Raw genomic sequence first — 13,673 nt, 5'->3', positions numbered from 1 at the left:
AAGGCGTATCAGCAACACCAAAACATGGTTACACGTGTTTAAATTTGTCCGTATAAACTTTTATCGTATCGGCTTTTCTTTGCAGCTACAACTCGTCGTAAAGAACGTTGCACGACTTAATGAAACACGTGTTCTCACTGGAGGAGTGAATTTGAATTCGGATACGGTAAACAATTTTATACACTTATATACTATTCATTAAATAGTAATTATTATAATTTTAAAACACTTAAAAATTCTCCCACGTTATCGGAGTGGACGAAACCAGTAAACAGTAGTTAGTGTGACGTCGGTTCACGTGTAACTGCCACAGAAGCTGTGCCACGTGGAGTTTTAGGCCTAACACTTTCCCGTGAAAATTTCTCCATAAGGCGGCCTTTTTTAAATTAATTTCTGTATTATGTTTAATATAAAATATGAAGTAATTTATTATTTTATACTTTATTTATATTTTACATTCATCCATGTTTAATTAATAGTGCAAAGAGCGATTGCATGGATATAAAAATGGGAGAGGAGTATCGAAATAAGATTGATGATTCTTTCCTTCAAGGTAATTATCTTTATATTAATTACATATTTTATTTAAAACATATTTGAAGTGAATAAGATTTAAATTGGGTTAATGTTTAGGGTCGTAGACTGTCATGGCAGCTCTTCCTGTTTTAGCCTCGAAACCGGACCGCTTTGGAGACGACGTGTCACGTGACGACGCGAGCGAACGGCGGCGGCTGCTGCGCCGCGATAAACGGGGAAAACCGACGCGCGGGTTAACGTCCATATACGTAGACTCATGGCGGCTCATCTCTGATTCCGCAAAAAAAAAAGGAAACAGTGGGGACGCACGTTCTAACCTAACCTAACCTATTCTAATAAATTACCACAATTATTACCGATTAAATTATTAGAATAGGTTAGGTTAGGTTAGAACGTGCGTCCCCACTGTTTTCTTTTCTTTTTGCGGAATCAGAGATGAGCCGCCATGAGTGTACGTATATGGACGTCAACCCGCACGTAGGTTTTCCCCGTTTATCGCGGCGCAGCAGCCGCCGCCGTTCGCTCGCGTCGTCACGTGACACGTCGTCTCCAAAGCGGTCTGGTTTCGAGGCTAAAACAGGAAGAGCTGCCATGACAGTCTACGACCCTAAACATTAACTTTAAATTGTAATTGGGAAATGGATTTTGATATCCTCACATCCTATGTATTTATTAACGGCGAAACAAAGGTGTCGTTGGCCTCACAAAATTTATGTTGTCTATGTTACAAGTATATTTCGTAGTATTGTATGAAGTATTTGAAAATCATTATTCGTAACTAAAGTATTAATGACTAACCGAACCCCAATAGACCCGGTCCCAATGCAGTAAACATGCTTGTAACGGCTTGTCAGTCATTAACATTAACATTGTCAGTCATTACCATATGAATTCAACACACATCGGTGAATGAGGGGATAAAAGCACTGACCACTGATAACTTAGAGCCTGGCGAATGACCCGTCCATGTGAAGTTTTCCGTATTTCCCTCACTTTTCAAACACTTAAATATGGGTCACTTTTTTAAAAAATTCCTCCCGGGTGGCATCCCCCTTCGGCAGATAACGCATGTGTTGCGTTGCGATATAAAAATAAACTGCACAATATGAATTCAAGTTATGTCATTGGTTTTGTTTTCTTCGTTTACGATAACTTGGCATGTGGACATTCATGTAGTCATTTAGATAGGTTCGTTAGAAAGTAGATACTATTAAATTTTAACTGAGAGATCGAGCTTAATTAATGAAAGGCAATCTTAATTGGTACTTTACATACCAATTAAGATAAAGATCATTTTACAGTAGAAATGTTTACTTAAATCCGCTATCATCTAAGTGTGACACATAAAAAGAAAATCTACAAAATGTCATGTGGGCAGTATATTAGAACTGGTTCATTTCAGAACAAAATAGGTGCTTTAGGTCTGCCACTAAGAATATACAACTTCTATTCTTTAACTCACGAACATAGAATTTCTATTCGTAATTTTTATACCTGCATACAAATTTTCTTTTCTAATTTAAGATTTTCTTCATTTCAGAGGAATTAAAGGTCATTCAAGAACAGCTAATGAATAGATACAAGAACAATTATGCATATATGACACATTTCCTTTGTAGTGAAGATAACAACTTTCCAATAGAAGAATGTTTTATGGATGTAAAACTTCAAAAAACCGATATTTTTCGATGCAAAACTGGAGAAACTATTCAAATTAAAGATATTTTTCCTAAAGAAACTAACAGGCGTCGAACAGTTTTGATCACAGGAGATCCAGGATGTGGTAAAACGACCATTTGCAGAAAAATCGCATATGATTGGGGAAAGAATGAAGAATGTGATTATTTAAGACAATTCGATGTTATAGTGTTAATTGAATCACATGAATTAGTTAAGAGGAATACGTGTAAATCTCTAATCAATTATATTAATGAGAATTTCAACTTAAGGAATCAACTAAGAGAACCTGCATGGAACTTACTGATCATTTTAGACGGATTTGAAGAAATATGCTATAAAGAAATTTTAAAAGACTTTATATCAATCGACTCATGCTTCATTTTTCCAAAAGTGACAATTGTTCTTACCAGTCGTCTACCTATCTCAGATCAAATTAGTATACACTTCAAAGACCAATATTGCATCGAAGGATTCTCTTTAGAACAGAAGGTAAATTACATCGACTGTATGATTAAAGAAGACAAAAATAAAAAGGATTATCTCACCAATTTCCTAAAAAACGATGCTTTTGAATTAGCACAATGCCCACTAATGTTGCAAATGTTATGCTTCCTTCCTGATAGTTCTGTTTACAGTGACATAAAGACAACGACTGATTTGTTCATCTCCACTTTTCATGCTATTATAGAAAGATATAAAAGGGAGAAAGCACACAATCAAACACTGAAAAGGGGAACATTTTTTGATGGAGAAGATTTAATNAAGACCTACGTGTAATTTTCTGATCATGCTGGATGGATTTGATGAAATCCAATATAAACAATGCTTAAAAAACTTCATAACTGGTGAGCGGACCTTTATAATTTCGCATATATCATTTATTGTTACCAGTCGTCTACCTATCGCAGATGAAATTAGTATACACTTCGACAACCAATATTGCATCGAAGGATTCTCTTTAGAACAGAAGGTAAATTACATCGACTTAATGATTAAAGAAGACAAAGATAAAAAGGATTATCTCATCAATTTCGTAAAAAACGATGCTTTCGAATTAGCACAATACCCAATGATGTTGCAAATGTTATGTTTCCTTCCTGATAGTACTGTTTACAGAGACATAAAGACAAAGACTGATTTGTTCATTTCCACTTTTCATGCTATTATAGAAAGATATAAAAGGGAGAAAGAACACAATCAAACACTGAAAAGGGGAACATTTTTTGATGGAGAAGATTTAATCCTAAAATTAGGAAACTCGTGCTATATAAAGGAATTTCAGCAACTCAATAAGGATGGTGTTTCAGGTACACAGAGATTAACAGATGATGATTTCCGGAAAACTTTCAGTTATGATGATGAATACCAATTTATCATTGGGCTGGATATATTTAAGAAAGATTCGGAGGGAAACAGTGAACAATGTATCGAATTTATTCATAAATCATTTATGGAATTTGTTGTGGCTTTTTACATTTTTCATTCCATGGACACAGTTACGATTCCATACGTACGTGGTATTTTGTTATTCATTTTAGGTTTGTTTAGAGACGATCCGTTTACAGGAAACTTCTTAAATTTTCTCAGAGGAAACTTCTTTCATCCTGTAACATGGAGGAATTTCTACAATGAGATTAGAAACGAAAACAATAGAGAAATATTTCGAGAGGAAACGAGAATTGTCTTTTATTACGATTGTTTTGACGAATTATTGAAATTATCAACTACTTCTGCACTCAATCCAATATACATTTGCATACCTGATCCTTTTGATATTTATGAGTTATTTACCATCTATTTAGATTTATGCGAAGATTTTTATAACACTATTAAAATATACAGAAAGACAAAGAAAGAATTGATGAAATTAGATAAAAATCTGCCCTGTAACCATACTAAAGTATACGTCATAATACAAAAGACATTTAGTGAAAATCCACCTTCTGATCTTGGCAATAGATACAGAAATCTTCATAAATTCATTCACTTTTTAAGATATTTATTCAAGGGAGACAATTGGGAAAACTTCAGACTTTATTTTCACGGCATTGTTCACAGTTTTAATTCAGAATTTTCTATTATCTGCGAGGAAAATGTTGAGACTTTTAGTAAAGTTGATCGAGATTCTGCAGAAGAGATGAGAAAGGAACTTAATTCGGTATTCATAAGAGAAGTTATAAACAAGGAGAGTGCATCCGGCGACCCATCCGAAGGACCAATGGATTGCTTGGAACCATTCAGATTGATCGATTTATCTTCAGATGAGGTTAATTTAATTGTACATTAAAATCTGTTGTGTTGTTTACTAATACAATATATTTTTACATTTAATATTTTACAGAATATAATATAACTTGATAAACATCTCGAAAGAATTGATTGTTGAAAATTGGAGGTAAGTAAAATTAGTAATTATTAAATTATTCTATATCTAGAATACATATTTTATTTTCTGCCCCTCTTGTCAATCAGGAGGCATGCCAAACAAACTAAAAGATAAAATTATTAGACCACCTAAAGGGAAAAATATACTAGACTATCTTTTGTAAAATTCGGTTGTACCGTTTTTGCTTTCATTACTGCCGTAATTTATTGTCATATTTGTTTAATTTTATATTGACACACTCCAGGAGATATCCCAGACGAATAGTGTAGAATTGTATTTTTCAACTCCTCTTTAGTACAGGGGGTATCTTTTCTGTCTTTTTTGTTCAATATAGCCCAAAGGGTTGTAATTTAGTTTAAGCTCAGACTATTTGCTGGCCAATCCAAACAACTGATATATTAAGGACAAGGATGAGTTTTATAAAAGAAATAACATGAAAGCTTTGTATAAAGTCGTACATAAAGGCAACATATCCCTGTTAATTGTCTGTTACTTCTAAATTGGTCTGTGAAACAGGAAAAGAAAAGATCCTAAAAATTTATATTTTTTGTAATTACTTCAAATGTAAAATCTTAATTAAATCTCATTTCAACTTATATGATACTTGACCACACTAACTTCCCACCACCTGGACTTTTAGTCACTCAAATTTGAGTAAAGATCAAGGAGAAGAGTTCGAGTTTGTCGCGACTGCTCTTTGTGCGCTTCTTTTCTACCATACAGCAAAAGGATGTATTTAGGATATACTACAACATGGGCATCAAAAGAAGAAGCCTACATATGAGAGAAATTAGGAAATAGAATCAAATCATGACTAAAAACAATACTCTTGCCAAATAAGTTAACAATAGTAAATATTATACATTTTTTAAAATTCTTAATTATTTCATATACATGATAAAGTATTGAATTTTAAATTAAATGTGTGCATTTCTGATATAATAATATGATTTTAGCTTTGTTTAGATGTTTTTTTTATATAAAATATATTTGATAATACACTCATTATTAAATTATTAGCTTTTTCTGTAGAAGACAAATTGAAAAATGATATAATAATTGTAGCAAAAGCTTTATTATATGATATTATCTAGGTTTTAGTTATTTCCCAATTGCATTTTTCTAATTTTGATGAAAATTTTATATGAATTCCTTAAAATTATTTCATTGTTGTTGATTTTTGGCTAAAGATTGTGCTTTAAAATGCTTAACAGGATCCACAACTTCAATGTAATGAAAAAATAAGAAATTTACAAAAGAAACAGCTGTTTTATTCTAACATCACTAATATTATTAATATATAAATATAGTAAACACAAGCAAGGTAGCATAGTAATAAGTAAATCAATATACAATATTTTCTGACTTACTTACAGTACCAGTCGACTCCCTTATAACACTATTGATTTTTCCGTTTTATATGAATTCCATGTTGTACGAGTCACTTAGATTTTACAAATATGTGAGCCGTTCACAGCCCAGCACACCTATTTGTAAAATCTAAGTGACTCGTACAACATGGAATTCATATAAAACGGAATAATCAACAGTGTTATAGAGGGGTCGACTTGTACTATATTATGATTAAAAATGATAAATGAACTCTTCATTTAGACTCCAATTTTTGAACAAAAAACAGTATCTTTTATAACAATACGACAACTTAAACAAAAAGTTCAGTTTAAAAATTTTCATGCAAATTGGTTTCTCCATGTTAAAAAATCTATCGCATAAAACGACGATTAGTTTTCTCTTGTGAACCACATTATATTAAAATTGTGTAAGAAGACATATAGGTATAACCAAATGTCTAAACATTAAATATTAAAAATAATAATGAATTAGATGAATAACTTTATAATGTAACACAAAGTCGGTAGACTCACTGATTTCATTTTGAAGTTTACATTTAATAGAGACTATTGGGTGAAATTTCCATGTAAAACCAATAGGATCTATTTGATCAATAGATTGTATTTATTTTAAAAGGAAATTTAGATCCAACATATCCTATCGGAACACTAGATCTATTAGATTTGAGTGTCCATGTAAACCAATAGAATATTTTTTAGCAGAAATGCTATATTAAACCTCAGCCAGGTCTGCCATAGTTAAAACATTAACTTGTTTGCTATCCCACTTTTTACTGTTGCTTCTGCATCTTCTTTTCATCATGTCAGATTTACTTTTCCTCCTTTAGAGTGGAATTTGAACTAAAATATCATCATCATCATCATCATCATACACATAAAGACATTCAGAAAGTTTAATCTTTAGACATGTTCTATTAAGTTCACGGTATCCTTGATTTATCTATTTTAGGGAGTACATTCCAGTTTTTCTAGAGTTTATAGTTCATAGACTAATTTCAGTACGAAATTTTTTAAACAGGAGTTTTCTATCAAACATTTCATCCAGTTTAAAAATATGCAGGTCCACCAATAATAATTATGGTGTCCCCTTCATATGTTGTTTTGAAAACTACTTCTTAAATAGACTACTTTTAAAAGATGCGAAAGAATTGATTGTTGAAAATTGGAGGTAAGTAAAATTAGTAATTATTAAATTATTCTATATCTAGAATACATATTTTATTTTCTGCCCCTCTTGTCAATCAGGAGGCATGCCAAACAAACTAAAAGATAAAATTATTAGACCACCTAAAGGGAAAAATATACTAGACTATCTTTTGTAAAATTCGGTTGTACCGTTTTTGCTTTCATTACTGCCGTAATTTATTGTCATATTTGTTTAATTTTATATTGACACACTCCAGGAGATATCCCAGACGAATAGTGTAGAATTGTATTTTTCAACTCCTCTTTAGTACAGGGGGTATCTTTTCTGTCTTTTTTGTTCAATATAGCCCAAAGGGTTGTAATTTAGTTTAAGCTCAGACTATTTGCTGGCCAATCCAAACAACTGATATATTAAGGACAAGGATGAGTTTTATAAAAGAAATAACATGAAAGCTTTGTATAAAGTCGTACATAAAGGCAACATATCCCTGTTAATTGTCTGTTACTTCTAAATTGGTCTGTGAAACAGGAAAAGAAAAGATCCTAAAAATTTATATTTTTTGTAATTACTTCAAATGTAAAATCTTAATTAAATCTCATTTCAACTTATATGATACTTGACCACACTAACTTCCCACCACCTGGACTTTTAGTCACTCAAATTTGAGTAAAGATCAAGGAGAAGAGTTCGAGTTTGTCGCGACTGCTCTTTGTGCGCTTCTTTTCTACCATACAGCAAAAGGATGTATTTAGGATATACTACAACATGGGCATCAAAAGAAGAAGCCTACATATGAGAGAAATTAGGAAATAGAATCAAATCATGACTAAAAACAATACTCTTGCCAAATAAGTTAACAATAGTAAATATTATACATTTTTTAAAATTCTTAATTATTTCATATACATGATAAAGTATTGAATTTTAAATTAAATGTGTGCATTTCTGATATAATAATATGATTTTAGCTTTGTTTAGATGTTTTTTTTATATAAAATATATTTGATAATACACTCATTATTAAATTATTAGCTTTTTCTGTAGAAGACAAATTGAAAAATGATATAATAATTGTAGCAAAAGCTTTATTATATGATATTATCTAGGTTTTAGTTATTTCCCAATTGCATTTTTCTAATTTTGATGAAAATTTTATATGAATTCCTTAAAATTATTTCATTGTTGTTGATTTTTGGCTAAAGATTGTGCTTTAAAATGCTTAACAGGATCCACAACTTCAATGTAATGAAAAAATAAGAAATTTACAAAAGAAACAGCTGTTTTATTCTAACATCACTAATATTATTAATATATAAATATAGTAAACACAAGCAAGGTAGCATAGTAATAAGTAAATCAATATACAATATTTTCTGACTTACTTACAGTACCAGTCGACTCCCTTATAACACTATTGATTTTTCCGTTTTATATGAATTCCATGTTGTACGAGTCACTTAGATTTTACAAATATGTGAGCCGTTCACAGCCCAGCACACCTATTTGTAAAATCTAAGTGACTCGTACAACATGGAATTCATATAAAACGGAATAATCAACAGTGTTATAGAGGGGTCGACTTGTACTATATTATGATTAAAAATGATAAATGAACTCTTCATTTAGACTCCAATTTTTGAACAAAAAACAGTATCTTTTATAACAATACGACAACTTAAACAAAAAGTTCAGTTTAAAAATTTTCATGCAAATTGGTTTCTCCATGTTAAAAAATCTATCGCATAAAACGACGATTAGTTTTCTCTTGTGAACCACATTATATTAAAATTGTGTAAGAAGACATATAGGTATAACCAAATGTCTAAACATTAAATATTAAAAATAATAATGAATTAGATGAATAACTTTATAATGTAACACAAAGTCGGTAGACTCACTGATTTCATTTTGAAGTTTACATTTAATAGAGACTATTGGGTGAAATTTCCATGTAAAACCAATAGGATCTATTTGATCAATAGATTGTATTTATTTTAAAAGGAAATTTAGATCCAACATATCCTATCGGAACACTAGATCTATTAGATTTGAGTGTCCATGTAAACCAATAGAATATTTTTTAGCAGAAATGCTATATTAAACCTCAGCCAGGTCTGCCATAGTTAAAACATTAACTTGTTTGCTATCCCACTTTTTACTGTTGCTTCTGCATCTTCTTTTCATCATGTCAGATTTACTTTTCCTCCTTTAGAGTGGAATTTGAACTAAAATATCATCATCATCATCATCATCATCATACACATAAAGACATTCAGAAAGTTTAATCTTTAGACATGTTCTATTAAGTTCACGGTATCCTTGATTTATCTATTTTAGGGAGTACATTCCAGTTTTTCTAGAGTTTATAGTTCATAGACTAATTTCAGTACGAAATTTTTTAAACAGGAGTTTTCTATCAAACATTTCATCCAGTTTAAAAATATGCAGGTCCACCAATAATAATTATGGTGTCCCCTTCATATGTTGTTTTGAAAACTACTTCTTAAATAGACTACTTTTAAAAGATGCTGTAACTCAATACCTACTTAATTAAATAAAATTATTGCTCTAAACTTAATTTGACCCACTGAACACTGGTAATTGGTCAGGCACAAACCTATGACTATTGCGCCAATCACATGGAGTTTTCTTGGTTTTATTTCTAACACCTAAAATAGAGTCCATTTTCCTGTAGAAAAGCCCAAATGTTATTCCATTACTCCACACCTAAAATTAAATATGTTGTGTTTTCAGGTAACTAACCTAGACATCAAAGTCAATTTCCGCTAAGCACATCTCTTACATAACTCTTTCAGGTAACTCTTCCTCAAGCATCTGCAGCAGGTGGAAATATATAATGTCACCCTCAGCTATAAACTTTTGTGATGTTGACTCCTCCCACAAAACATGGAAGTCTTTCTATGAAATATAAATCTCATTATTCTACTCCTCCTCATTCTCTTATGTTATGTCATTTCCCCTGCGCAAGTGTTCTGCAATTCCCCATTTGTCTCATAATTTGTTTACCTGATGCTTAATCAACATGGGCAAAAATGTTCCCACTTGTTATAAAAACTGCTGGTGTGTAGGCTTTGTGTTTGTGTTATTTTCAGGTAATTAAAGACGACAAATACTGCAAGTTTTTCTCTGAATAATGAGACAAAGGATCTTGCATTAGAATTCTTCTAAAAGAATTATGGCGACTTGCTATTTTATAATATTGGACTTGTTAATAATAACTACAATTGTTAAATTTACAAAAATATAAAGATATAATACAAGAGACAATTAGTTGTAACCTCATTAGATGAAACCAAACTGACAGAAAAACACCTTTAACCAACATAATAATAACTTGCAATATAACAATTCTAAGTCTTTGATTACAACTGACTGGCATTTAGCTTAAAATACACTACATATAAATAAAAAAATATGAAACTGAAAAGAGCTAACTTAAGCAATTTCACCATATTTGATTCTTTCCTACAATTATAACTCATACAGAAAGAGTGAAGTTTGAATAATGAAAATAAAAAGGCAAATATCATGAGTAACTAAATATAAACTATGAAGAAACATTCTTGTGCTACTTGACAATGCAATAATATTTAGCATTTTTATCAAAAATTTGACTGGTTTGCCTTCTGGGTTGGCTTGTCATATAAGGCAAAGCAGCAAGTCAGGCGACTGCCACAACTAGCAAAATGAACAGTCAAAAATGCTCAAAAGAAAAAGAAAATAGTTAATATTAATAAACTGAATACAATAAAGTTCTATAAATGTACTTTAAAGTTGTTTATACTTGAGTGCAAGTACTAGAAGTGCTCTTTATTAGTAACTATTCCAGAATCACAGGTAGAAAAACTAACTTTTGCCTCAGATGTAAGTTATTTAACTAGCACTGTCTGCATCAGTACATTCTGATGTTCTTTCAGTGTAACTCCATTTTGCAACTATGGGATTTTGATGTGTCTTTATTAGTGGCAAATGGTGAGATTAGAGACACAAAATCAACTGAAAAACCATAAAATAAACTCTAGTGTGTATTTTATTGATGGAACATGGATAAATGTTTTCCAACACTGGATCTTCTTCAGGTACCATATTTTTTAAACAAAATGCAATTAGAACTTCCTTGTAACTATCTCAAATACTCAATACTTCAAATGCATTTTAAAATATAAAAATTGGTGTTGTTCATCGGAAATATTAAAGTAATAGCAATATACAAACTATGGTAGAATTAACAAAAAAACATTAATGATGTTCAAGTGACATTTTTAACTCTATTTTGCAATAAGATATTTAATATTTAACACCAGGTTATGATCTCTTAAATAATGATTGCCTTACAAAGGATAAATGTCTTTCATTTTCTTACACTCATTACTTTTCTCTTTCATTTCAGCCTTGTAAATTTCAATGGCCACAATGATGTAAAATCTTTGTGATGCATACATTCGGGATGTGTTCTCGAAATCAACATGTATATCATCTTCTGATACATATATCGACAGTGCAGTGGACAGTTTTCAATTGTTAGTATCATATTCAAGTCTTTTCTTGTAATGAGAAACTGATGAATCTGATATATTCCAACTTACATTGAGTCTGTACTCTACTGTTGGTATTTTGTATATCCCCAGTAGTTGCAACTAGTTGACAGCATCTTTGTTGTACATAGACAGGTTATGCATGTAGGAAAGTTTATCATTCTTGCATTGGACAGGTTTAATGTTGTATGTATTCATATGTTTCAAACATGCATGATATATATAATGCATGTTTGAAAGATTGTTGTGAGAAATTTGTGTAAAAGCAATTCAGGAGAAGCAGTAAAAAATAAGTTGGCATGTTTATGTAACAGAAGATATATTTTATAAATTTCTTTAATGACTATGTTTATAAAAGTATTGTATTAGAAGCAACAGTCCACAGAAGTAGGCACTAATAAATGATTGTTTCAATATTTGGCCAAAGAAATGGTGCCTAGGGCAAGCTTTAATGAAATGCATTTACAGTTTCTGTATACTATTCATTTACCTATTGTCAAATTTTTTATTATTTTATCAGTATAATGTATATAGGTGATATATTGTTTACTACAATATCTAAGTTATTAACTGTATTGACAAAAGTAACATTACAAATTTAACTTCTCAAAACAGAATATGTTAATAAACACTGCACATATCTTAATTATTTTTACTTTTATGTCTTTAATATTTTACTCTGTTGTTTCTATATTGTCTATAGGACTTTTTGAATAACACTTCCTCACTTTACTAATCAGAAATTACACCAGTATATAGTAATCATCTCAGTAACTTTAGTTTAATACCAGTATTATCTTAAAAATGATGAATGTTTTTGAACACCTTGACTGTTCTGCTTCAGGTCAGGTCAGGTCAGTTATACCAGTAATAATAAGTCTTATTTATAAAAAAAAATCAAGTAGACAATACAGTCGACCCCCTATAACACTGTTGATTTTTCCATTTTATATGAATTCCATGTTGTACGAGTCACTTAGGTTTTACAAATACGTGTGTCGGGGTGTGAACGGCTCACGTATTTGTAAAATCTAAGTGACTCGTACAACAAGGAATTCATATAAAACGGAAAAATCAACAGTGTTATAGGGGGTCGACTGTATATAAAACAAACAAAACTGCAGACATCTGCTTTCTTGTAATTTCTTCTTACAGGTTATTGGTTATATATGTTACTAATAAGATTATGGTTTTAAAATCAGAATGAGATCTTATCAATTCAAAGTACATTGTTACATTCTTGTTTAGATTAACGATTACAGATGCTATCCAAAAGATTATCCACATTATGCTGTAGGATACTTGGGTTATTATTTATAATTTTAATATGGTTGGTGTAAGCTCTTGTTAAGGAACAATCTGTATTTTTTATATAAACAGATCTTGCGTATTTTCAGCATAGTTTTAAGAATAACTGTTATAGTATTGTAGTTAAATTTTAACATGAATTATTTTATTTCACATTGAAGTTAAATATTAAAAGGTAACAGAAACAAATCAGAAGAAAAGTAGCAGGTTCACTTTCAAGTTTGCCTGGGATAATCTGGATTCTACTGAAAATTATGTTTTTATAATCATAACTGGCAGAATTGCATTTAAAGATGTAGGATATGTGTATGAATATATTTTAAAGTATTAAAATAGAAGGAACAAGTGCCAATGTTATTGTTATAATAGAATTGAGTAGTAAAAATGGATCACATTATCATCTTACTTCATCCAGTAAAAATGAGATAATTTAATACAGTAGAGTCTCGAAAACCTGGCACTCGATAACCCAGCAGTCCAGATAACTCAGCCACACCCTGGCAGGGCAAAAAAATCCTTAGTTAATTAATTTACATTATAGACAGCTTTATGCCTCATAAAGTATTTTTCTGAGGTCTGTCTTATCAAGTAAATTACTGTACACAGTGTATTCATTAATTTTCATTTTCATGTAGTAAAGGCTTTATGCCTTCATAAAGGATGTACTTTTCTTTTGTTTAAGGGTA

The 13,673-nt window shown here is 30.8% G+C and overlaps 1 protein-coding gene across 7 annotated transcripts; it reads left to right on the top strand.

Moving 5' to 3' along the window:
- Positions 1-13,482, top strand: LOC111622143. Of its 7 annotated transcripts, none has more exons than XM_023364470.1 (6): positions 1-166; positions 480-553; positions 2,078-2,971; positions 3,453-4,483; positions 4,559-4,612; positions 13,163-13,482. In XM_023364470.1, exons 2-5 carry the CDS (start codon positions 496-498, stop codon positions 4,568-4,570), a joined length of 1,995 nt encoding a protein of 664 aa, XP_023220238.1. In that variant the 5' UTR covers positions 1-166; positions 480-495; the 3' UTR covers positions 4,571-4,612; positions 13,163-13,482. The 7 variants fall into 7 exon arrangements, with proteins under 7 accessions (XP_023220238.1, XP_023220241.1, XP_023220239.1 ...); XM_023364473.1 differs by lacking the exon at positions 13,163-13,482 and adding an exon at positions 11,535-12,595; XM_023364471.1 differs by lacking the exon at positions 13,163-13,482 and adding an exon at positions 9,940-12,595.
- Positions 13,483-13,673: the final 191 nt, after the last annotated feature.

Source organism: Centruroides sculpturatus, unplaced genomic scaffold (genome assembly GCF_000671375.1).
Source record: "Centruroides sculpturatus isolate CEXI.00-Female unplaced genomic scaffold, Cexi_2.0 scaffold140, whole genome shotgun sequence".
NCBI lineage: Eukaryota > Metazoa > Arthropoda > Arachnida > Scorpiones > Buthidae > Centruroides > Centruroides sculpturatus.
This window is presented reverse-complemented; position numbering and strand designations above follow the sequence as displayed.

Excerpts from the sequence above, each read along its gene's own strand:
- LOC111622143 (XM_023364470.1), top strand. The coding sequence starts at position 496 with ATGGATATAAAAATGGGAGAGGAGTATCGAAATAAGATTGATGATTCT. Across the intron at positions 554-2,077 it reads TGATGATTCTTTCCTTCAAG|AGGAATTAAAGGTCATTCAA; the intron begins GTAATTATCTTT and ends TCTTCATTTCAG.